Genomic DNA, 26,578 nt, shown 5'->3' with positions numbered 1-26,578 from the left:
CCGGAATCCATGGAAATCATAGAGGATGTAAAGAGACTGCTGCAAAGGTGTAGTAGATGTAGGAGAAAAAGTTCGAAAGAAACTAAATGAAGTGCTGGAAAGAAACCCGGGTTACGACAGCCTATTGGCAGTGTGTGAGATTCTCAGTGGTGAAACAAGAATCCCACCTGAAGATATTTCCCCCAACTACATCCTCCTGTTGAAATACGCTTCTGTTACCTCATGTGATGTGGAAAGATCATTCTCTGCATACAAGAATATTTTATCCGATCGCCGACAAAATTTTACTTCTGATCATTTGGAAATGTACCTTGTAACCCATTGTGCAATAACACACAGTTGAACTGCAGGCACATCTTTTGTAAGTACTTTATGTCATATTAAAAATGTTCATTAGTGGAAATGCGCATTTAGTGTAAAAGGTTCTAGATTTGAAACGGGACCACACCACACCACATGAGATTTTTGACGTACAAATGCTGTATTCATTGCTTTTATCGGTTCTTTCCTGTTTCCCTCTAGCCGATTCACATCTTCCTTCATTCGCGTCTGATTTTTATTATCCTGCAATCAGTCACGTCAGTGATGTATGGCTGTCTCAGCTGTTCAAGCATTTCACTTCATTGGGGGACTTGCATTAAGCAGGATAAAGTGTAGTAGATTTTCTTTTTTATTTTCATAATTCGTTTAAATATTGCATACTCATACGCTTGTTAATATTACGTTTTCATAAATATGTAATATTACATATTCTTGTATAATATTACATATTTCTTATATTTTTAAGCGATTTTGTTACATATTTATGTACATATTTAGGGGGTTGATATTACATGAAAATCCGGACTCTACTAATGTGGTACAGCTGCCTGATATCTACACCTAGACTTTTTAAAAAGGTGTTTATTAACAGCTTCATTATTAAAACAATGTTTAATGAAACGTATATTCATAAAATAAATAAATCAAGGAAAGATCTTTACCCAAGACTTTTATTTTGGGAATGTTGTTGGGTATGTTTTGTAAATAATAACGGTATGATTGGAAAATCACTTGTACATGGTGGCGTCGAGCCGACTGACATATTTCAAACTTGAATATTGCGCAGGCGTAATAACTTATATTGGTTGGTGGGGTGGGAACCGAAAAAGGAAAGAGCACCACGTTATATGGTCAGTCGCAATGGAGCATGAAACTTTAATATTTGTCTTTACACGTTCTCAAGAGTTCACACTGTTCTTGGAGTTACGTGTTTCATATCCAACACGCTACCAGTCTCTTCAAAAACTTTACCATCGACCAAAATTAAAGTTTCGTCTAAAAATAGGTTGCACTTCTGGCACAGATTTAGTTTCGTGATAACTACGAACTGAAGTAACATGATGTTCTGTGCTCCATTGCGACTGATCATATAACGTGCCGTTTTTTTTTTTTTTTTCTCTCTCTCTCTCTCTCTCTCTTTCGGTTCCTATCCTCACCAACCAATATAAATTATTACGCATGCGCAATATTCAAGTTCGAAATGTCAGTCGGCTCGGCGCCACCTTGTACTTTCCTTACGAATGTTCATACCTACACAAAATTATTCAGATGAAAAACAGAAATACTAAAAATGCTATACAGTTGAAGAATGGAACTCCGCTGAAGAATAGTTTATTATTATTATTATTATTATTATTATTATTATTATTATTATTATTATTATTATTATTATTATTATTAAATATTTAAAGAATAGGAACAGCATATCAGCTGGAGTGACGATTTCACTAAAGTTCATAATGTAAGCTGCCTGAAGTACAGCCACACTCTTCTACACTCTGTTTCGGCCTCAACCGAAAATGGCAACGTCAGATTTTTTTCTGATAGTTGTCAACATTGTCAGCAAAAGGTTTTCGCTAACTAGTTCAAATAATTCCGCGATACCATATGAAGATTCTATTAGGGGATTTCAATGCGAAGGTAGGACGAGAGGATATTTTCAAACCGATTATAGGGAACGAAAGTTTGCATAAGGAAAGTAATGACAACGGTGTTAGACTCGTGAACTTTGCAACATCCAAAAACCTAATCGTGAAGAGTACAAAATTCCCACATCGCGACGTTCATAAATACACTTGGACATCACCAGACGGAAAAACACATAATCAAATTGATCACGTTTTAGTAGATAGAAGAAGACAATCTAGCATAATTGACGTCCGGTCGTTTAGAGGGGCTGATTGTGACACTGATCACTACCTGGTAGCAGCGATAATACGGGAGAGATTATCGTTGAATAAAGGTAATCCTCAATGTCCGAAAACGGAGAGATTTAATTTAAAGAAATTAGAAGAGAGCAAGGTAAGAGAGGAATACCAGATGGAAGTTTCGAATAGATTCTCGGTTTTAGAAGACTCTGAGTGCACTAGTGTTGAGGATACTTGGATTGAAATTAGAGATAGCATTAAAAGTTCAGCAATAGAAAAATTGGGACACGCGGAAATACGTAGGAACAAACCATGGTTCGACCAAGAATGCATTAAACTAGTAGAGAAGAGAAAACAGGCAAAATTACGGTGGCTACAAAATCCGAATGAAACAACTACACAAAATTTCGCAGATATCAGGCGGGAAACTTCCAAAACTTTTAGAACAAAGAAACGGGATTTTTTGAAAGCTAAAATTAAGGAACTTGAAGATAATAGTAAAAATAAAAATATTCGGGACATGTATAAGGGGATCAGCGAATTTAAGAAAGGCTATCAACCTCGTGCTGATATATTAAAGAAATCTGACGGAACAGTTCTCACTGATACGGATAGCCTCTTAAATAGATGGAAAGATTTCTTTGACGATTTGCTGAACACGCAGCCAAACACTAATGTGCGTGGAGAAAAGGAGATACACACCGCAGAACCGTATATTCCAGAACCCAATCGAATAGAAGTGGAAGCCGCTATAAAGAAATTAAAGAAACACAAATCTCCGGGTGTAGATGAAATTCCGGCTGAGTTAATTTTAGCTGGAGGCGAAAAATTGTGGAACAAGATACACAAACTCATTCTCCTTATCTGGAACAAGGAAGAATTGCCACAAGAGTGGAAAGAATCAATCATTGTTCCAATTCACAAGAAAGGCGACAAAACTGACTGTAATAATTATCGAGGCATTTCTCTTCTGTCAACATCCTATAAAATCCTTTCAAATATTCTGTTAGCAAGATTGACCCCATACGCAGATGAAATTATTGGAGATTATCAGTGCGGATTTAGACGAAATCGATCAACTATCGACCAAATATTTACCATTCGCCAAATACTCGAAAAGAAGTGGGAATACAATACCCCGGTACATCAACTATTTATTGATTTTAGAAAGGCTTACGACTCGGTTAGGAGAGAAACATTATACAACGTTCTTACAGAGCTTGGAATACCGAGAAATCTAATTAGATTAATTAAGATATGTTTAAGTGAATCCCAAAGTAAAGTCCGGGTAGGAAAATTTTTGTCAACGAGCTTCCACGTCGAAAATGGCCTGAAACAAGGAGATGCGTTGTCGCCATTATTATTTAACTTTGTGCTGGAATACGCCATAAGGAAAATCAAAGATAGCAACCAGGGCCTAGAGTTGAACGGCATTCACCAGGTTATGTCATATGCTGATGATGTAAATTTAATAGGGGATGATAGGAGAACAGTAGAAATAAATGCAGAGATATTATTAAACGCTTGCAAGGACATGGGTTTACAAGTAAATGCAGAGAAAACTAAATACATGGAAGTGCGTCGGGACCGTAATACGGCAAATTGTGGATGCGTTAAAATATTAAATAATACTTTTGATAAAGTGGATACTTTCAAATATTTAGGATCAATATTAACAGATGAAAATCATATTCACGAAGAAATTAAATGTCGACTAAAAGCAGGAAATTCGTGTTACTATTTGGTTCAAAATCTCTTGTCGTCGCGAATTCTGTCGAGGAATTTGAAGCTTAAAATATATAAAACGATAATCATGCCTGTTGTTCTGTATGGTTGCGAAACATGGTCGCTTACTCTGAGGGAAGAACATAGACTGAAAGTATTTGAGAACAGGATCCTGGGAAGAATATTCGGACCCAAGAGGAACGAGAATGGGGAATGGCGGAAGCTTCATAACGAGGAACTACATAGTTTATACGGTTTACCCAACATTGTTAGGGTCATGAAGTCTAGGAGGCTTAGGTGGGCAGGTCATGTAGCTAGAATGGAAGAAAGTAGAAACGCTTTCAAAGTCTTGACTGGTAGACCCATAGGAAAACGACCATTAGGAAGACCTAGGCGCAGATGGGAGGATAATATTAAGATGGATCTCGCAGAGATAGGAATACAAAGTAGAAACTGGATCCAATTAGCTAAGGATAGAAGTCAGTGGAGAGCTTTTGTGAACGCGGCACTGAACCTCCGGGTTCCATAGGCCATAGAGTTAGTTAGTTAGTTCAAATAATTCAACCTTCATTATACTACATATAATTAATTTTCGTACATCCCATCCTAAGTACAGCCTATTCTTACCAATATCTGGACAATAGTGATAACTGTCGGTGAAAATTGAATCTTTAACATGTTTGCTTTTAAATATATGAGATAGAAGAGCAAGGTCAGTTTTTTAAGGTGTTTAGTTTTAAATGTGTTATCTTCTTCATGTTGCACATGCACATTTTAAATACATGGAAGTAGTCATTTGTTTGTAACACAATATTTATCCTGAAACAAAATATCCTCTGAGAAAAGCAGAAAGGAAGTCTTACTTAAAAGATTCGTTATCTATTGAAGATCTATTGACAAACTGTTTAGAGTCATAGATGAGAAATTTGTTTTAGAAGTGTCTAGATTATGGGAAATTCTCCATTGAAGAAAGGCACCGATATGTTCACATATTTATCCAAAACAGACATTTAAAATAAAATAAAGCAGACCACTTTATATATTCCTGTAGATCAGTCCTTTCCAACTCAGTGCTCAATCACGTCACAATTTGCTTTCGCCTGCTCCGTTTGAGGAGAGAGTCTCGCAGGTAAATAAAAGACAGTGGAGTGGTGACGGACAAATAAGAATATCGGTAGTGTAGTTAATAGTTTTGCAGGCATACTACTCCTGGATCCATGACGCGTTTACTATCAATAGTTACTGTCCTACGTAATCATCCCTATCCCTCCTTTCCTAATTGTATTTTACTCGAAGATCTGTAACTGTGTGTTTACTATCAACACTTATTCTCCTACGTCATCATCCCTATCCCTCAATTTCTAATTGTATTCCCTTCTGCTTTTCTCAGATTTTAAAACTGTACTCGTACGTCATACAATCGCGAATTTGCAAAGAATGCTTCTTTTATATGACTTTTTCCCCCTTCATCATTTCATCTTGATGACATTCTGATCATTGGCGGCCCATTACTGTAACAAATCGTGATAAGTTTTTTTTCAGCAAATTTAGTAAATACGAAAATTAGCATTACGAAATATATATATATATATATATATATATATATATATATATATATATATATATATATATATATATATATATAGAAATAAAGTTGTAAGATCGCGACCAAGTTGTAAGATGCGTAGATGTCAGCTTACAGAGTAATAAATAATATAAATTTATTGTAGTTTGCCGTTACATATAAATAAGCTAAGTTAGAAGGTGGAAGTTACATTTGACTGTATTTTGCATAGACACATAATTAGCATTGTAAATACGTATGTTGTACGTTGAAACGTAAATACGCTTTGTATTGTGTGAAGTATTATTGTTATTGATAGTATTTTTTGTCTTTTTAGATTCTGCAGGAGCTAGAATACGGGCCTAGCGTCGATTGGTGGGCTCTCGGCGTATTAATGTATGAAATGATGGCTGGGCAGCCACCATTCGAAGCGGACAATGAGGATGACCTTTTCGAATCTATTCTACATGATGATGTGTTGTATCCAGTTTGGCTGAGTAAAGAAGCTGTACACATTCTAAAAGGGGTAAATTTCTTCCATTTTTCTTTCAATCTGACCTCAATCTACCACTGTTTAACAAAGTGATATTAAAATTAGGCATATTGTGGTCCTGTAAAGTAACAAAAAAAATCGACCGGTCGACGGTTTGCTCTTCATTGACGTTGTACTTTTTGGTTTGAACTCAAGACATCCTAGTGATTAAAAGTAGAATTCCCCCTGACTAGGGGAAATCTGATGCTCATTCTGTTAACCAGTATGTGATCATTTGTTGTGGAGATTGGTCCGTCTAGACAATTATACAATCTACACGTGAACTGCTCATTCAAAAAATAGTTACATGTACATTTCATGAAACCACATGAATGCAGGATTATTTGTTTATATGTTTACGAGCTTTGAGTTATGGTAGTGTATATTCAGCGTTTCTTTTCGGTTAATACACAAAGCAAAAATTGTAGTAGTAGTGTTTTCTGCTATTTTTTTTTTCTTACTTTTCCTTTACTTTTTCTTTCTTCAAGCTTGTACAAACAAACAAAAATACATGTAATTAATTTAGTGAAATGAAAGGTATATTTCAAATATGTCTTTACAAGAATGTCCAGCGTACGGAAAGAATAGGAATTACATGGGAATTCCAGTGTGTCAGTAAGGAAGTGGTAATTATATGAGAATTTCGTTATCAAACTGGAATTATGAAGATAGCTGTTGGCACATTGCTTTTTTGATATGAAATTAATAATACAAAAGAATAAATGCTAAGTACAAAAATATCCATTAATGCCGGCAGATGACATTCAGGACGTCTGGATGTCCTCTAAGGAACAAATTAATCAAAGATAAACAAAATTCCAGAACACTTGACAAGAACAGTTTCATTGAGTACGGTCTATTGCAAGATGTAATTTGTGTAAGAGTGACGTTGCTGTTGATACAGTGAGACGTAGTACACTTTCTAGTCATGCCCAACGGAGAAAATATGTAGTTGTGCAGCTCCTACTGCATCACTTTCTTCAATACTACACACACCATCGGCAGTAACTGCTTGTACAGCAATGTCTACCATATCTACATCCGATTCACTGTGTGTTTAAGATTTGCCCTCCACTTCGCTAACATCAACAGAGCTAACCTACAAAGGAATTATCATTTTTTTTTTTCCGTAAAAATAATGTGTGCAAGACGGAAATTCTCTGGTGCTTTCAAACTGTTGTTAATCATCAGATGCCAGGTGCAACAGATAGCTGCATACTTTTTAAAGTGATGTTTCCTTATAACAAAATTGCATCTGGTAGGCAGCTCCAAAAGTAGTTTATGCTATAACTTACAGACTTAGGGCATATTTGGGAAGCAACTTTAAGAATGAAGTGGAGAAATGTACAGACTTTGTAGTGTGTTACGATGAAAGTTTGAACAAAATACTACAAAAGCAACGAATAGATGTTGCCTTGCGTTTTGGAGATAATAAATACAAGGTAGACAGCAGTGTCTACCGTATCTACATCCGATTCACTGTGATTTTTAGATTTACCCGCCACTTCGCTAACATCATCAGAGCTGACCCACAAATGATTTTTTTAAAATAAAAATAATGTTGCAAGGCGGAAATACTCTGGTGCTTTCAAACCGTTGTTAATCATCAGATGCGAAAGATTGTGTTACCAAGAGTAATATTGAGAAATTTTTTGCAGCTATCCATGGATGGACTCAACGTCAACTCTAAAGTGTTTCGAGGCTTTTGCAAGAAGACTAATCCTCTGAACCAACTGGCAAACAACTTCTTGATATTGGTTCTTGTAAGCTTCGTACTGTACATTGTGATCAAGGAGTGGAGTCTAATAAGTTTTTTACGATCAATTTGTAACCTTTTCAAAGATATCCCTTCTAGAAGAGGATACTTCATTGTCATATCTAGAAAGACCTATTTTCATTAAAGTTTGTTCAATTAGATGGCTTCAGAATGTAAAAGCTGCAAACTAACTTTTACTTCACCTAGAAAAGTACGTGAACGAAGTGTAGGAACATTCAAAAAACCAAATGTCTCAGTTTGAAAAAAAAAAAAAAAAAAAATAAATAAAGTAATTGTTGAAACCTGGGCTTGGTTTTTATTTTCCCTGCTGAAGAAGTAGCTCTCTTTCTTGGAGAGTTTAGACAAATGATCCACTAGACCTTTCCTTTACGATTCACTTTTTACATTGTTTAAAGACATAGTTCAGCGCATCATAAAGATAGTTGTTTTACAGAAGTCACTTTCAAAAATTAATTTTGATAAAGACCTTAGTCTGCTGCGTCTAGTAGAAGCAAATATTGACTGTGGTACAAGACATGCATTACGAGGTTGTAGGAAGGTGTAGGATATAGAGATTGGAAAACTGAAATAAGGAAGACGAGAACATACTACAAGTGGCAAAACCATACGATCTGGCAATTCTGAATACCTTTACAATAAGGAAGAAGAACGCCTTATTGCATACAAGAGTGATACCACAAGATCTGAAATCGACTTCATCTTATGGAGAAGACAAAACCTACATAACGCAAAGGACTGCAAAGTAATACTAGGTGGGAGTCTAGCGGAGCAACACCACCTCACAGTAGCCGATATCTCCATCAAAGAAAAAGTAGGAAGACGACGATAAAATGTTTCTGTTCGAACGAAGTGGTGGAAACTAGATGAGACAAGTGCTGAAAAGATTCGAAAGGAAATTACCACATCCCAAGTACTGCATGTAAAGGAAGATGAATTACTCGTGGAATGAACCAAAGTATCAATAGCACTCAGAGAAACAGCAAGAGAAGTTGTAGGAGAAACAAAAGGAAGAGGTCTTATTGATAATGAAACATGATGGGGAATAAAGAAGTTCAAGCAGTTGTGAAGAGAGAAGGATTGAAAAAAAAAAAAAAAAAAGAACTCGGGCAATAACTAGATCAAGTGGATTACAAGGAAGCGAAAAAGAACGTTAAAAAGGCAGTTAGTGTAGCAAAAGACAGGGCTTATGATGAGTTGTACAATCACTTGGAAACAGAAGATGGAGAAAAAAAATCATATACAAGCTTTCGAAGTTGAGAGAGAGGCAAAAGAAAGATATTTCGCATGGATGCTACATCAAAGACTATAATAACGAGGTTCTGACAAGTGAGATGATAAAGAAAAGGTAGAAGAAGTATTTCCAGAAACTTCCCAGTGAAGAAAACCCGAGGGAAACTGGCGAAAATCTACCACGAATCAGGGACTGGCTCGGCCTGTGACAATGTTAGAGGTAGGAAATGTCATAAAAAAAAAGATGAAAGGTGCTAAAGTCCAGGACCTGATAATCCCTTTCGACGGATCTAAAAGTTAGGGTAAAGGAGTGCAGCGGTTTACGCGACCTTTTAATAGGATATTGGAAACAAGAAATATGCCAAAAGAATGGAAAAACAGCAAGGCTTTTCCGATTTTTAAAAACAAAAGAGATGTGCAAGAATGTGGCAACTACAAAGGAATAAAAATTATGAGCCATGCAATGAAGCTCTGGGAGAGAGTGATAGAAGCAGGATTGAAGGAAGAGACCGATATGACAGAACTAATTTAATTTCATGCCAGGCCGATCGACAATGGATACAATATTTGCTGCAATTGTGGTGCTAATGGAAAAGTGCAGAGATTTCCAGATTCATATGATTTTCATCGACCTACATATGATAAGAGTGCCATGAGATCTTATTGGTGGGCACGGAAGAAGAAGTATATTCTTAACATATACATCTGTATAATTCAAGATATGTATAATGAATAGGACAGGAGTGAAGAGTGTGTGCGAATAACAGAAGAGTTCACAGTTAAAGTGGGACTAGTCTTAGTCCATACCTTTCTGCAATTGTGATGGACAGCTTACAAAGGATATTCAAGAATTATCACCTTGGAATATGCTATTTGCGGATGACACCGTGCTAGTAAGTGAGACCAAGGTCGGACTGCAAGAGAAATTAGGTGCCTGGAGAGGAACATGGGAAGGCGAAGGGCTTAGAATTAGTAAAAAAAAACATGACAAAATATTTACATTGCCCTTTCAGGAAAAATATAATCGAGAATACAAGAATACGACTAAGAAGAGGTGGTAATAACGATTAAATTCAAGTACTTGGATGAATACTTCAGGAAAATGTAAACAACAGAATTAGCAGCGGTTGAACCAAATGGAGGGAAGCGGTGGGAGTATAATGTGATCGTAGGATACCAATACGCCTTAAAGGGAAAAATTTACAGAAAAGTAGAGGGATCTGCCAGATTATACGGACTGGAATGTTAAACGACGAAGAAGATAGAGGAATAGAAGTTGCATGTTACGGAGATGAAGATGCTATGGTGGATATGTAGAGTGACGCGGAAGGACAGAGTTAAGAATGAAATAATCCGATGTACAGGAAAAAGACCAGTAGTAGAAATCTGCGTGAAAGTAGGCTGAAATGGTTTGGATGTGAGAGATCATCATCTTGGAATACATACTTCACCGAGTGGATACTATAGAACTGAAGGGAAACTAGCCTGAGGCCGGCCAAAGAAGTGGGGAGATAGTGTTAACATCGATATGGTGCAGTGTGGTGTCAGCGGATATGACACAAAATAGAAACAGGTAAAGGACAGCGATCTGAAAAGCTGGCCCCTACTAACTGGGGAGGGGGGGAGGCTTAGAAGAAGAAGCAAGGTGTCTGACAAGGACATCTTTCTATTTAGACTTGTGTGCAAGTTTCGCAACCAGTATTATGAAGAGATCCCTCTGAAATATAAGTTGACAAAAGTTCTGGCTCTGAATGGCCTACATTCAGAACATAAAAATTCCGTTTTTAATGATCGTTAAAGAGACTTCAATTTCGTGCTTGAACATCCTTGTTAAAAACAATAAAATGCGATGTTCTGTGGCTGATCAAGTCGCATAAAAATATAAAGCATTGGGTTCGAAGCCTAAAATTAAAGAAACCACAAAATCATTTATTAGGAAAGAATATACTTTAGTCATATTCTAATTAAAATGACGTTATTGTCACATGGCAGTGCCAGTCTTGACATCACTGCCTTGTAATGACAGGTATATATTAGGGATGGCCGGATCCGAACATCCGGATCTGATTGGGTCCGGATCCTTTGGATCTGGATCCGGATCTCGGATCTGGGTCCGGATCCCGGATTTCGGATCTGGATCCGGATCTCGGATTTCGGATCTGGATCCGGATCTCGGATTTCGGATCTGGATCCGGATCTCGGATCTGGGTCCGGATCTCGGATTTCGGATCTGGATCCGGATCTCGGATCTGGATCCGGATCTCGAATCTCGGATCTGGATTCGGATCTCGGATCTGGGTTCGAAATTCGAATCTGGATCCGAAATCCAGATCTCGGATCTTGATTCTTATCCAAACCCACATCCCATCCAAATTATGATAAACTTGAATATCTAAAATTCGCCGAAAGTAATTTCACGAAGTCCTGACAGTGAAGAAGAGAACAGAAAATTAAGACGAATATTGACAAGTCTATTTGTTTCCTTCATTCTACTCTAAAGATCAAACGTTTGGCTTACTTAAGAAAAAAAAAAGGATCCGGATGAGAGTTCGAATGTCGAATCTAGTTCCACTCGGTTGCAGGACCGAGATGAATATTTAAAATTCCTCAATGCACCTATTTCATTGACAGTTAAGAAAACATAAACAGTTAAGACAAGTATTGACTACTTTTTACGTATATTTATCTTGCTCAGTCTGCTCAAAATATCAAATGTATACCCTACAATTAGATTTAATAATTATTTAGTAAATCACAATATGAGCACCGAGAATAAACTATGAATTTTGGTGCCTCTTATCTAGATTTGAAATTTCGGATTCATACATAGAATCAGGCTGAAATATAAATATTTGAGATCTGGAAACAGAAACATGTGCTAGTAGCAAGATCGTAGCCGTTTGTACAGTGGCGTATTTACGATTTTGTTTCGGGGGGAGGCTTTGCTAACTTTCGGGGGAGGCTTTGCCTGAAAATGTGAAAATTCTGCAAGATATTTCATATAGTTTACTATAGTAAGTAAGATTTCGGGGGGGGGGGGGTTAAGCCCGGAAGTAGTTTGAGGAACACGAGAAATTAAAAACAGATAAATATTCTTTTTCAGGAGTAAGTCGCGCTTTAACATGACTTTTCATGAGTGTTGTGTTCAAATATGAAAACTGTAATGACAACTTGTTTGAAATAAAAACCTTTTCATTTTTAACAATAAAGTTAGGTACTTTCAGATTGGAGAAAAATTAGCAAGGCACATACCACTGATTAGGGTGCTGATTCTTATGGAAGCTTTCATTTGAACCGGAAGATTTCCTCATGTTAGTATCGGATTGCCACAATTCACCTTGCTGAAAGACGTGGTTTATCAGGGGGTCGGACAAGATTCTTTTGAACGTAGCCTGTAGACTGCTTCTAGTCTCAATTATTCCCATATAACAAGACTAGCCATATACATAGTTGGTTCGAAATAAGTTAAAATATCACTAATTGACCTTAAGGGGATAATCGTGATTTAAATATTCCTAAATCAGAAGAGATTTGAAAGTTAAGCGGTAAAAGAAAACCGATAATTCCGGAAAAAAGAGATTTATATGCAACCTAATGATAACAATAAAACTCTTTATGTAACATTTTCAAAGCTAAAATTAACAGTTATCTTCTTGAAGAGGGTTTACGGCAACATATAATATTACAAATCCAATTATTATAAGTAGTACCTCTGACAGCCCTGCATTTCACATCACCATCGCCCTTCATCCTAACAAGTGGGCAATTCACTTACCCACAATGACTTTTCAGGCGTTCCAGTGACATCAATATCTCAGTTTGGCTTTGGGATCATGCTTCGGTGAACCTTGACTATCACCATCAGCAGCTATTAGAGAATCAGAACTTATTTCTGTATTAGATAATGTGGGTAACTATAGCTTTTCGTCTATAGAAGTCGGAGAGTGTATGGTATTATCGCAGGAAATATTTGATACATAAAACTTAGATTGTCAGTATTTAGGAGTAACTTTTAAAATAATCAGTTACTGTAAATGTGCTACAGATTAGCCGAGAAAACCCGACAGCCATAGTCGAGTGGTCTGCGGCATTAGGCTGTGGATCCTTTTACTGTAAATGTCTTGGATTCAAATCCCGCTTCAAATGAACGTAAGCCCGATGATAGGAACCAAAGGACTGTCGTGCCAAGAATTTAATTTGTTTTAATTATCATAAATGCCTTCTTTATTATTAAATTTTATCCAATATTTTCTTTTCAACCAGTTTGCGAAACTCAGAGCTAGCTACTTGTTTTCTTTTTAATTCATGTTCATAGTTAGCACAACTAATCACTAAGGAAAAACAATCATTTCAATAAAATTCGCCTCGCGTCTTTCGTAGCTCTGTTATTTTCAGCTTTTTTAAAAAAGCTGAATGGCGTTTTATCACTTTCCCCTCGCTTTCCCTATTTTTTTTTTCTAGTTTTACCTATGTTTCTTTGCACGGATATTGCGCCTATATGCACGTGCTTAATGTGTTCGTTTACAAAAGCGGGCCATTTTTCTGCCACTATAGAAAGTAGAGTGCCCTGTATCAGAGAAATATTAATTGATGTATGTAAGTGAATATATCTGTGATGAAGTCATAATTTCTCAGTTTTTGCATCACACATAGTTTCCTTATCCTCATTAATCTCTTCACCCCCGCTTCCTGAATTCCAGTTCTGGTATTCTTTCTTAAGCAAGGCCTATTTAATGGGAGACTGATGTCTCATGTAGGCTTATTAACTATATCATCAGCAATAAAGAAAGTAGGGTTTAATTTGCACTAATTTTAGAACATTACGTTAATTAAATAATAATAATAATACGGAGTGAGCTCAGGCTACTTGTTAGGATTCTTGCTTCGCAATTGGATTATACCGGGATCAAATTCGGAGACCAGCTATCCTGACTGAGGGTTTTCCAGGGTTGTTCCTCAGTTATACTGGGCAAATGCTAGGTTAGTACCTTGATCTAAGGCTCTGGAGACCTTCCTTCCATTCCTTTCCCAATGTTTTTCATCTGTTGATTATTACAGTGTAAAGTGGCCTCTGAGGATGTATCTGGTAGCTTATAGTAAATAAACAATAACTACTTAATATATCTTCACGAAACGTGTGGGTTAATTTAACTATAGCCTTACAGTCCCAATAGATAGCTAAAGTTTTAATATTAATTTCCTGACTTTTAAATACTATTTTCATATTGTTTCAGCTTTCAATTTTCTCATGTATGTTCCACCGAGAATTGAACCTGAGATCACATGAACAAATGCGAATATGTTAAATACTTTTGAACACTTTAATATACAAAACACAAAACGCTTCAATGATACGATGCATGGATATGTTTTGGTTACGTCCTGCAATGTATGATTAAAGAAACCTGGAGGGTGAAGAAGAAATAACAGAAATCTCTTTTATATTTACTCCTTTAACAAACTCCTGACCTCAGAAGGGCAAGCCATAAGTTAGGTAATAAAGTCATACAACGAACACTTTTATTAATACTAATAATACTACACAACCATATCGCTCTCCTGAAATTCTCGTGTGTATGTTTAAAGATCTACTGTTGTTCCACGCCAACCAGTCTATATTTTTTGTTGTACCTTCGAAGTGAAAGACTTGTTGATGGTTGGACTCTAGTGAGTCAGAAACTACTATTAATAAAGAGTTTGTTTTGTCCAGTATTCCTGCGATTAGAAGGGTCTTATCTAAAAGATATTTCATTTGTATATGAGAAAATAAGAAAGTTTATATAAGAAAGTAAATATTGCAAGGTTAAAATAACATAAAGAACAAAGGTAGCACAAACGTGTTATGGAAACATTTAAAAGCACAGCATCCTACTATATTAGTGAATCTGAAAAAAGTTTTGACGAATTTTAGATATTCAATTTTATCATCACAATTTCAGATGTAGGTTTGGATACGAATCAATATCTGAGATTCGGATCCAGATCCGAGATCCGGACCCAGATCCGAGATCCGAATTTCGGATCCAGATCCGAGATCCGAGTTTCGGATCCAGATCCGAGATCCGAGTTTCGGATCCAGATCCGAGATCCGGACCCAGATCCGAGATCCGAGTTTCGGATCCAGATCCGAGATCCGGACCCAGATCCGAGATCCGAATTTCGGATCCAGATCCGAGTTTCGGATCCGGATCTGAGGTTCGGATCCGAGATCCGGATCTAGGTCCGGATCCGGCAAGATCCGGATCCGGATCTCACTGGATCCGGGATATCCGGATCCGAAAATTTTTGGCCATCCCTAGTATATATATATATATATATATATATATATATATATATATATATATATATATATATATATATATATATATATATATATATATATATATATAAATATGTTGTGCACAGATTTTCAACTAGCAGTGATGTCACCGTGTCTTGAGTTCACGAACGTATCAAGTCGTAGTTTACTCTAATTCTCTGTGTTGTCTTCTAGTTTATGACCAAAAATCCAGCCAAAAGATTGGGATGTGTGCCTGCGTATGGAATGGAAAACGCAATTAGGACTCATACTTTCTTCAGGGATATGGACTGGGATGCACTGGAAGCCCGACGTGTCAAACCTCCTTTCAAACCCAAAATAGTAAGTATTTTCAACCCTTAAAATAACTGTTTCTTTTAATTCATGTAGTTGGTTAGGTAACAGATTGTAATTGCTTACAAAGCGTAACATTATAATCTAGTTTATTCACCTGTGATGTGTTTTTTTGACTACGAAAACTTCTCAAATGGTCTAAATATATTCGGACAAAATACTTGGTTGTCCTTTTTTCAGTATTGGTAAACTCGCTCATACATTTCTACGCAATAGATCGGTCACATTCTAAGGTGCTGTAACTCTTGCAATGAAAGGAACACTCAACTTCAGGCTTTGTTTTAAGAGGTCGTCTATTTGATTAATAAACAGTGTTTACGTGGATCGGATAAATACTTCAAGGTCTCACTCATTGAAGAAATGCAGATTTTGGAAGACCTGTAATGTAAAGATATTAAATAGTGTATTAATGGTTCAGGTACTATGTACCTTACATTGAAAGGAGAAATTTTTTTGTTGTTGAAAGTGGATAAGTGATCTTCGCCTTTCATTAAAATTGGCGTTCCCATTATTGCAATTATATATTGGTATCTATAGTTGCAGTAAAGTTACAATATCTTTGCATGTGGCCGATTTTTTTGTATAGAATATAGACTCTTTACGAGTACTGAAGAGGGACAATGGAATGCTTTATCTGAAATATTTAGACCACTTGAGATGTTAAGGTTATCATAGGAACATGTCAAAGGTGAGTATAATAGATCATAATGACATGCTATATTAACAGACTGTCCGACATTCTTCTTATGTTCGCGTTTATTATTATTATTATTATTTTGTTATTAGATGCTGAGAACAACTAAAAGCAAAAGTACAGCACTTAATAATAATAACCACTTAAATGCGTTATATTTCGAGTACTGTTGAGCGAAGTTACGAATTGGATTGTGCTTGGTATGAGAGATTCGGTTAGGGATAGGCAGAACCGGAAGGCAGTGTATAGAAAACTATGAAACAGGTTCAGTTTTTCACCGAAACCGATTTTTTTTTCTAATAGTTTTGAGTCTACTAAATCCAACGTGACTTTCGCTTTTTATTATTATTATTATTATTATTATTATTATTATTATTATTATTACAGGTTAATGAAAAAGCAAAGCATAAAATTTGTTAGAAAACCAAACCGGTTTTACACCGAACTGTTTTTGTTCGTAAACCGTTTTCATATTTGCTAAAAACCCGACAAAGCTGTTTTGTGTCCATTAGTGATATCTGCTTTCCTGCTCGTGGGAACATGAAAATAATATTCTGCTTTCAAATCCGCATCACATGAGGTGAAACACTGAGTTTTGGCACTCCATAATTTATAAAATGTTCTTCTCCCTGAATTTTCAAACACATTTCTTTGTGCGAAGAAAAGGTGTTTTATAAAGTTATAGAGAAATAAAATATTTGTGTGTTACTCTACTCATTAATATAATATTTACTATGATTAGCAAACTGTATCCTACTGTAGCGTTACTATTTCAAGTGATAATTTGCACTTCCTTCGAGAGCCTAGAGTTACTGGTTTGTTAAGGCTCATCTTCACGTTTTTGGATGTTAGTTAATAACTTAAAGAAGATTAAATATGTAAAAAGCGAGACAGGTAATATTTACAAAACGCTATAAATAAACTAATAACTGTTTCCAAATCTTTTCTTTTGGATCACAAATTCGGGTACGCAGTTTATTACCTCACGGTTGTTGGGCAATCAAATGCAATAGATCTTGAAAACAATCATTATTTCATATAATAGTATCAAGTAGATACTGTCTGACTCATTGTCTAATATATATATTAAGATGGGTTGAATTTGGGTAACATTTTGGTGGGGTAACCAAACATGGTAAAATTGGTGCTCTGTGGCGTCCTGATAGTGGAAAATAAAAGAATTGTGCATTTAAGTACTATGCACTAAGTACTGGCCAACTTTACTTTGAACAGATGGATTTTACGTCAGTTACAGCCAGATGTGCGGTAAATATTATATGCACATTCTGAACTGCTGATACCTGCAGTAGTATAGTGGTGCAGATTGCAGACAACGTCAGATCGTAGGACTATCCGATTACAAACTTAAATGTGTTAAAAGTAATTCATTCCAGATTCGTTTCTAGATCACAACGTTAGCTTGCTTTTGTTGTGTTTTCAATTACAACCACAGTCTAGAATGAAGAGTAAATATTCTTAAATTCTTACATGCTAAAGCAACTGGCAGCATAAACTCTCGTACAAAATTAAGACTTTGTACAGAAGATATTTCTGTTCGAGAATGTTTGATTTGTAGTATTGCACCATGTCGAGAAGAATGACTAAAGACCTTAGTGCAAACAGCGGATTCATCTTTGATATTGCGTTCAGCATCAACCGAATCACACTGACACTTTAGTACAATAATTTGTTGATTATGAACCAGAATATCATCGATTATATCATCAAATAAAGGTGGAGGGGTGATGGGAGCACTCTTCCTGTCTGTTAGTTCCATATATGACCTAGATTCATCTCTTTGAAGAATCAGAAATCATTTTTGTGCAATACTTTTAGTAATTTCGCCTTTTCCATACAGAGCAGAAATATTTCGAACCGATTTTATAGCTTTGGAACTCTGATTTAAGTGTAGAGAGAGACCAATGTCGCAAATTCTCATTTTTTTTTTTTTCCGGGGGCCACAGTGGCTCAGGAATAGAGCGCTTACTACGGCGTGAAATCCCTAGTTCCATCTCCGGCGAATTTTATTTTGTGGTGGACAACACCGTGTCTGTAGGTTTCCTCCACATTGTCATTTCACGAATTCTTCCATTATCGTTCATTTGGCTCAATCATTCGTTTCCCTTAGCCTAAAGGGCGTCATTGTGGGACGTTAAACTGGATTTTTTTTTTTTTTTAACTTGGGTTTTCGTTATCATATACCTAAAATAGCAAGTATAAACCATATTTTATAAACGATTAATAAAATTTGAGAAAAACTAAAATGACAAATAAATAATATAGTAATGCTACCATAAAATGTGTTCAAAAATCAATGAAAAAACAAGTAATCTTATCTAACAACCTAGTAACTTCTGTACTTAATCCGTTGGGCAAAATTTGTTTGTTGACATCGACATCTATATTTTTTTAAATACGTATTATCAATTAATAGTTTTGAAAACTTATAACCCAGCTCTTTAATTTAAATAATAACTGAATAATAAGCAGACACCGATGTGTGATGACCAGAAGATTTCGAAAATATCAATGGCTTAGATTCTTGACAGCAACTTGGATTGTGGACTTGTGTAAGGAGCTCATGTAATTTCCTCACTCCTGAATTAAGTGATGATGATTATAATATGTAAGTATCTCCTGCAGCGTTACTCTGAAAACCGTAACAGAGAAATCGTTTGTACGAACGACAAAATTTTCATAGTAAGTGAACTTTAAATCGTAAAAATGGCAGGGTGTGTGCACCAAAACCTTTCATTGCTCATAGGAAAGTTCCAAGGTTTCAGCCGGCCTCAGCCATGGCATACTTGTTCATATAGAACCACGGTACTACTTAGCTGAATATGTGCGAACAAGAAGAAAACTTCCGCGGTAGTGTATCTGAACATGGCACTAGAACCAGTCGTCAAAAGTCGTCTCACGGACTGTATTCAAGTTATAAAGCTTCCAGTAGGGCTCTGTGTATAGCCTTCTGCAAGTTTAGACCTCGATTTGTTGAAATACAGATTATTGTCAGTGCCTGAGGAAATGATTTGCGCAAAACATCCCAATAATACCATCCTCAAGTTCTCATTGATTGGAATAGCCCTCCATTTCTCGTTGATGCTCATGCCTCCTGACTGACTCCAGCAGCTTGGGAACTGTGTGACCGCCCGTTAAAAAGTGTGTAATATTCACAAGCGTTGTAAGATTCATTCAGAGGAACTTACGATATATATATATATATGGATTTCTGTCTTTGTGGGCTAATAAAAACTTTGTATCAAAACTTACGATTCGACTAGGAACACCCATGCTTGAAGCCATGTTGTCAAATTTTAATGTAGCTCTAGTATTGTATGTAATTTTCTGAATACCAGATAAGTCAAGTAATTTGGCACTTCCACTATTAGCGAAAGTGCAAGATTTCAAAAGCCACATTTTCTGTTCGAGACAGTGGGCCTGCTAGATAAAGAAATCATAAGCTAGTTTGTTTCACTTCATTTTCATGTACATATATTTATTTCCTTAGCTTTGATACATTTATTCCTGAAAATCTTTTCTTTGGGAAATATAAACAAAAATAGAAATTATCTTTTCCACTGTAATAGTTATGTCAGGGCAAAACATAATCATTGTAATTTCCATATGTGACAGGGGCGGCTTGGTATAACTGTGTCCTGAAATTGCACTGCTGGATACGCTACATAGCGTAGAATTACTGGAAACACCTTCTGAAGCTTAATAATATTGCAAGAGCTGTCACGGATTGTCCTATGCTTTAGCATTGAGACCAAAATCTTCACCGGTCGCGCTGTATTACGTTTTCCTTGTTAGGTACGATTTACTAGAGCTGCACTTTCAGCAGCTCAGAACTCACGAATACTTCCGAAGAAGCCGAAGACACGACGTGATGTACATGAGGCGCCGTTTTCTTGTTTTTGATGAAGGTCTTCAGTGTAATTGTTGTACGCTTTGAAAATAATAGTATTTCATGTTCAAGTTTGTGCAAATTTTCTGAACAAACACAATTTGTGTGACAATTTTAAGGAAACCATAGAACTTTTGGAAATTCGTCTAACTACCTCAATGATAATAGCTGAAGCAGAACGTTACTTTCCTAATTTAAAAACAGTTAAAACCCTCTTGAAAAGCACAATATGACAGGAAAGACTCAGTGCTTTGGCTGCCATATCAATCGAGCCTGATTTTCATATCCACCATGCTGAACTTTAATGATAGAGTAATAGGGCATTTTGTACAGCAGAAGGTACATCAAATTGACTTTTACAAACGATAAAATATCTATAATTCGGTAGCATTAATAAAATTTCTGCCTTTAGACATTACGTGAATTCGAAATTTTTATGGTATCTGAAAACAGTATGTTTCTTACGACATAGATATGGTATTTTTAAAGTTTGTTACACGCAACAGTGGCGTATTTAGGAGGCAGCTATCGTGCTGAAGCTCCCCCGAAATTCACTAAACTTATAGGCATCCAAAAGGAAAAATTATGCTTATTCATATGCTGTGTGTAGCTCTTCCCCAAACAAAATCCTAAATACACTACTGACACCCAATAATAAAAACAGTAGTGTTTTGTTTGCATGATACAGTGAAGTGTATATATATTTGTTAATTTTAATTATAATTGTCATATATAACGATTAGAGTGCTTAAAAATTATGCTGGTTGGTGTACATTTTATGATTAATTACTGCAAACGAGAAATTTAATATACTGAAAAACTGTGCCGAACTACCTCAGATTATGGTATCGAGCCGCTACTGATATGTAACACATTTGTTTGAACCCTACGGGATATAAATGATACCGAAAGTATTGGCGGAAATACGTCATACTTGACTTTTTTTTTTTTTTAATGAAAACAATGAACAATCTTGAATGAGATCATTTCTAAGTACAAAGCAAGGGCAGTGCTGTGAGTGGAAAAAGTGGGACAGGTGTAGTCTTCTAGAATCTAGTTATTTTCCAATGTTATAACTCTCTTGGGTTGCCAAATAGTTGTGTGTATAATAAGTTAATTATAATCATTCTTGAATTCTTGTTTCTTACCTCTCGGTTGCGACTAAGAAATTCTTCCCGGTAACTCACGTGGTTGGGATCCTACGTTAAGCTGAATCAAATCCAGATCCAAAAAAAAGTGACTAAAAAATTCGAGTTCTGGCGCTGTTACTATATGTTTTGATAGCGTTGTAGTAGGAGCAGTTTGCTGATCATGAAACTTGTATTTATGACGAAGTTCTTGTTCCTTTCTAGTACTTGAGATACTCTTTTTTATTTTTACAGAAAAGCAAAAAAGATGCTTTGAACTTCGATACTGAGTTCACCAAGGAAGACCCCGTTTTGACACCAGTTAACCCGGACGTTGTCAGAGCTATAGCGCAAGAAGAATTCCGGGGATTTTCGTTCGTGAATCCAGACTTCAATCCTGCTCGCTACCAAGCAGAGAAGGCTACTGCTTAGTGTAGCTAATAGGCTGTGAGATGATTACTCGTTGTTAACTCCCATCTACCCTGCAGTAGATCAGTATCATAGGGATGTTTTAGCTCTCAGAAAACAAATCCATTGTTCCTGTTCCATCAAATAGGCTTTTTTTCTCAGACACTCGATGTTTTTTTTCTGAATTATTGTTGTGAATTTTAGTACAGTAAAAAAAAAAAAAAAAAAAAAAAAGATAGATTTTTAAATAGAAGTGTAACGAAACGTAAATGTATATAATATACATAACACAATATGTCATAAAAACAGTTGCTTGTTAAATGAAATATAATGTCATTACATTGATGCACCTTCAAGGATACACCCGTTCTATTAATCCACTGAAAGTTGTAGCTATAGAAGAAAACAAGTAATACATTTTTTTTTTTTTTTTTTTTTTTTTTTTTAAAAAAAAAGCTTGTGTCGTGAGTGTACATAACGCTCAAGAATGATGAGCAGCAAATGTATGAAACACGATATTAAGCTTTTTCTCAAATGCCAGTACCTGGCAGTTGATAAACAGGTTACTGGGTAGATCTTCTTACGGGTGTTGAAAAATCAATTATAACAATTGTTAAATGATGTTTGAAGAACGACTTGTGTATCTCATCTTCCTCCTGTAAATGTGCGTATTAATGTTGGGTACGTTACTGTAGGAGTACAGACGAAATACCCTGATTAAAATTACCTTGCATTCAATAAGTTAAGAACATATATATAAATAGTCCGTGCGGCAGCAAAGAACTGTATTTTAAGTCGTTAACAGCTGCCTAGTCGTTAAGAGCTGTCTGCATTTCGAACAAATATGTGATTTTTTATGTATAAAGCTAAACTGTGGATGAACAAAATTAAATATACTACAGTCTTCAGAGACTATTTATATAAATTCAACTACGAAGGGCATTTTACATAAGCTCTAGAGCAGTTGATTGCTGCTATTTGAGAGTTGGAAAAATATATATATATTATTATAATCCAACCCTTATGCGACTTTCTCTAGGGTATCATGGGAGTCAGATTTTTTTTTTTCATTGCGATAACTTGCCTAGAGAATCCACGCAAAGAGTGGAAAACAAAATAAAAAGATTACATGACAAGAGGAGAGGCCTAAATGTGTATTTTGTACATGAGTACAAGATAACGTTATTTTAACAAATATAACTCGATGTGGATACAATGTGTTAAATCACCAATATTGTATTTAAAAAAAAAAGATTTTTTTAAAAAAAGAGAATCTCCAAAGAATGGCAATTTTTTTGCCATGTAAAAAAAATAAGTATTGACTTCATAGCTTTAATATATAACAGTGATACAGCGGTTTGCATGCAGGAAATTTGAAAGTTGCAGTTATATGCACCGTTCAATCGACGAATATAATAAAATCTTGGTTTCGTTGAAATATGTCAGTTAACGCTAAAACTTAATTGTTCTTGTATATGTTTTTGTTTTCAATGAAATCAAGACTTTTTTTATAAGTGGTTAATGAAGTTATTGAAACAATAATCTGTTACACAGATAACTCAGAAAAAAATGAACTGCATGTTTTGACATAGACAAAGTTTTAATCAATACTTCTGTTTAGAAAGTAGCCTCCTTTTTCAATAGAATTAACACCCAATATTATATATATAAAGAAGTTATATATAATTATGTGCATCATGTTATTGAGCAGTGTGTTCCATGTACATTGTGCGAATGTTGTAATCGTAGCAGATGCTGATGTAATGTGTGTGTTCTAGCAGTATTATTGTGGAGTGTGCATTTATTATGATTTTTTCTTGTTTTGCTTGTTGTACCTGCTGTCCGCAAGCCGTCCTTGCTGTCACTGTCCCTCCCTGCGTTCCTCATCCTTCTTAACTAGTCGATTATGTACCTCTAATTAATCACGTGTGTCCTTTACATTTTATGATCCAACCTCATAGAGCTAGTTGTGACCATTTGCTGTTTTACCAGAGAATAAATTTTAAAAATATACATACATATTGATGATGGTGGGCCATATATAAGCCAGCTGCTTGATAAGCGTTCTGTTGTTGACGAGAACAGCTGGTGATAATATTTAATATGCTCGAGGTGCCTCGTGTTAATTATATATATACTTTTAGTTCTGGTCACAATGAGCTTCTGGAAGTGAAAGATGTTTTGTAGAGTCTGCCCGTGTTTATACCATTGCTTTATGCTAAACAAAGAAAAACATGTTAACCTTTGACTAAGTTTCCTTTTGATTGACACAGATATAATGAATTAATAGATCTTGCCTCGGAAAAGAAGAGAAAGATATTTGAAAAGATAAAGCCAAGAATTAACAAATAGATAGAAGTTATCGCTTGCGAATAAAATCAATTCGTCTTAACATTCATTTTTGGTAGGACACAATAATTTTTTGTACTAGATTTTTTTATTATTTATTAATTTTTTTAAATATATATTATAGAGAGAGACTAGAATTGAAAGTTGTGTGATCTAATAAAAGCAAGAAGCTTGTTTATCATGATTCTGTGTTTGGTTGTTCATAATTCTTAAGAAGGCAAAAAAAGATTGCAATTATTTTTACTAGATTTCTACCATGTCATGTGATGAGATTCGTCAGTGTATATTTATCACTGTTACTACATTATAGAAAAACTTCGTGAAATTGAAATTGGCACATATTTCGAAAACACAGTAATTGTATATGCGAAGTTACCTATGAGACGAATTGTACATATTACAAATATGTAAGACGAAATGTAATTGTAATCTAATTAATTTAAACTTCCTTTTATTATTCTTTTGTTAATTATATTTAATATTTCTGGATCAACGCTAAATATACAAATTCACCTGTCTAGTGCAATTATTTGTTAGAACATAGTGGTTCAAGTTAATACAACGTACTTCTGTCTATTTGTATATGTATATATATATATATATATATATATATAAATATATATATAACATATATTATCTATAAGTCCCTATTTTATATTCATATAAATTCGTGCATATTAGTAAAATGTGGATTTATAGTTCATATATGTATATGTATATTGTGCATTAAACATATACACAAACACAAACACGCAACATACACATTATTATATTATATTATATATATATACATATTCATCAGTCATGCGCATTGTGAATGAAAAGAAAATATTGCCACTCATATGCACTTTATTTGTTTCAGTATGCCAAGAGTGCACAGTGTAATGGTTGTGTTTGTAAGCTGGGGTTTTTCTGCATAGGTGTGAATATTTATATATACATATTTTTTTTCTATTTTTCATCAGGTATCTTGTACAGTATTTATTTTAAAAGAGAAAGAATAAAGTATTCGTCAAACAAAATACATCTGTGAGATTTTCCCCCAGCTTTATGAATCAATAAACAAATTATAATATTAATATAATTATATTCAGAGAAGCCGGTAATCAAGAGGGCCCCGGAGATATTCCCATGTACGAATTTGTAGGCTGGCTTACCCTAATTCTCTTGTGAGGAATTATGGGTATTTTATTTTATTGTTTATTTTGTACGTTGGACTACCTTCGGGAGAAGTATCAATAGTGTTTTTTAATGTGCGGTGTTAATGCAGGTCTGTTATATTTAATATAGTATGCACATCAAAGCTGTACAAATTTTTTTAAAAACGAAAAAAGAAAGTGTATTTTTTTCTTTGCCCAGTAGTGAGGTTATGAAGATGATGAAAAGTGCAATTTTAATATCTTGGGACACGTGATTTTTACGTGTACACTGGGCAGTTGTGCATATTTTAAAGATAAAAAAAGTCGCTAAAAAGTGAAAATGAGGCAAAAAAAAGACACGTAATGTGTGTTTCAGATCAATAAACAGGACAGTGAAGAGGTGTTAGTGATTATAATAATCGGTATTAACGGTGCACTATCTTGGCTATTTGTTAAAGCTAAAGTTAAAAAATAAAAGTAACACGAGACAGTAAGTATATAGTGTGAAGAAATATATATATATATATATATATATATAAAACATAAAAAAGAGTGATTGAAGTGTTCATTAGTTGCCATAGTGTAAATGCCTGCTGTTATTACAGAAAACATTTTAAAAAATACACAAAAAAAATGAGTGGTCATTGTGAATAGCAGAATAAAAGATATGTGCTGTACTTGTTTGAGCTTCTACTTTATCAAAAATAATAAAATGGCACTTGGGCTGCTGCGACATGAGAAGGATTGACGGAAAAACAATGGTAAAACTTAGATGTCTATCTTTGAGCTTGTTGTGAAAAATTAAACGAGAAATGTCTACTATTATCGATAGTAAACACTTTTGCTTTATTTATTTATTTTGTATTTTTTATTTTATAGCTGTTGATGTTTCTTTTTTTGCTACAGAACAGTCCGTGTCTTGAAGAAAGAAAAAGACTATTTTAAAATTTAATTCTATATATAAATACCTAATGATGAATCATACATGTACATACATACAAATAATCGATGTACTTGTATGTATGTATAAATATATATATATATATACAAGTATATATATATAATTTTATCAAGAAAATGCACAGCCTGCTGTGTGACTGTTTGCCTTGATTTTTCGTTTTTTTTATAAACTGCCTTTTCATTGGTCTGATACCGATACTTGGATACTGCAGTCTGTGCCAAAAAAAATTGAAAACAAACTCCCTGTCAGTTCTTATTTCCCGGTAATCTTAATGTGCAAAACACTCCTCGTATTAAGTATTGATATTTTATGCAGCAATTGTTT

The 26,578-nt window shown here is 35.1% G+C and overlaps 1 protein-coding gene across 6 annotated transcripts in view; it reads left to right on the top strand.

The window, feature by feature from the left end:
- The window catches only part of Pkc98E (Protein kinase C), a 281,404-nt gene extending 255,581 nt beyond the window's left edge, over positions 1-25,823 (top strand). For all 6 annotated transcript variants that reach the window (XM_081730782.1, XM_081730780.1, XM_081730781.1 and 3 more), the window contains 3 exons: positions 5,816-6,004; positions 15,511-15,657; positions 21,653-25,823. In XM_081730782.1, the coding sequence (XP_081586908.1) occupies positions 5,816-6,004; positions 15,511-15,657; positions 21,653-21,829 (513 nt within the window). In that variant the 3' untranslated portion in view covers positions 21,830-25,823. The remainder of the gene's footprint in view (positions 1-5,815; positions 6,005-15,510; positions 15,658-21,652) is intronic.
- Positions 25,824-26,578: the final 755 nt, after the last annotated feature.

This window comes from Thermobia domestica, chromosome 11, assembly GCF_964235325.1.
Source record: "Thermobia domestica chromosome 11, izTheDome1.hap1.1, whole genome shotgun sequence".
In the NCBI taxonomy this organism is placed as follows: Eukaryota; Metazoa; Arthropoda; class Insecta; order Zygentoma; family Lepismatidae; genus Thermobia; species Thermobia domestica.
Note: the sequence above shows the minus strand (reverse complement) of the source record. Positions and strands in the feature narration are given on the sequence as shown.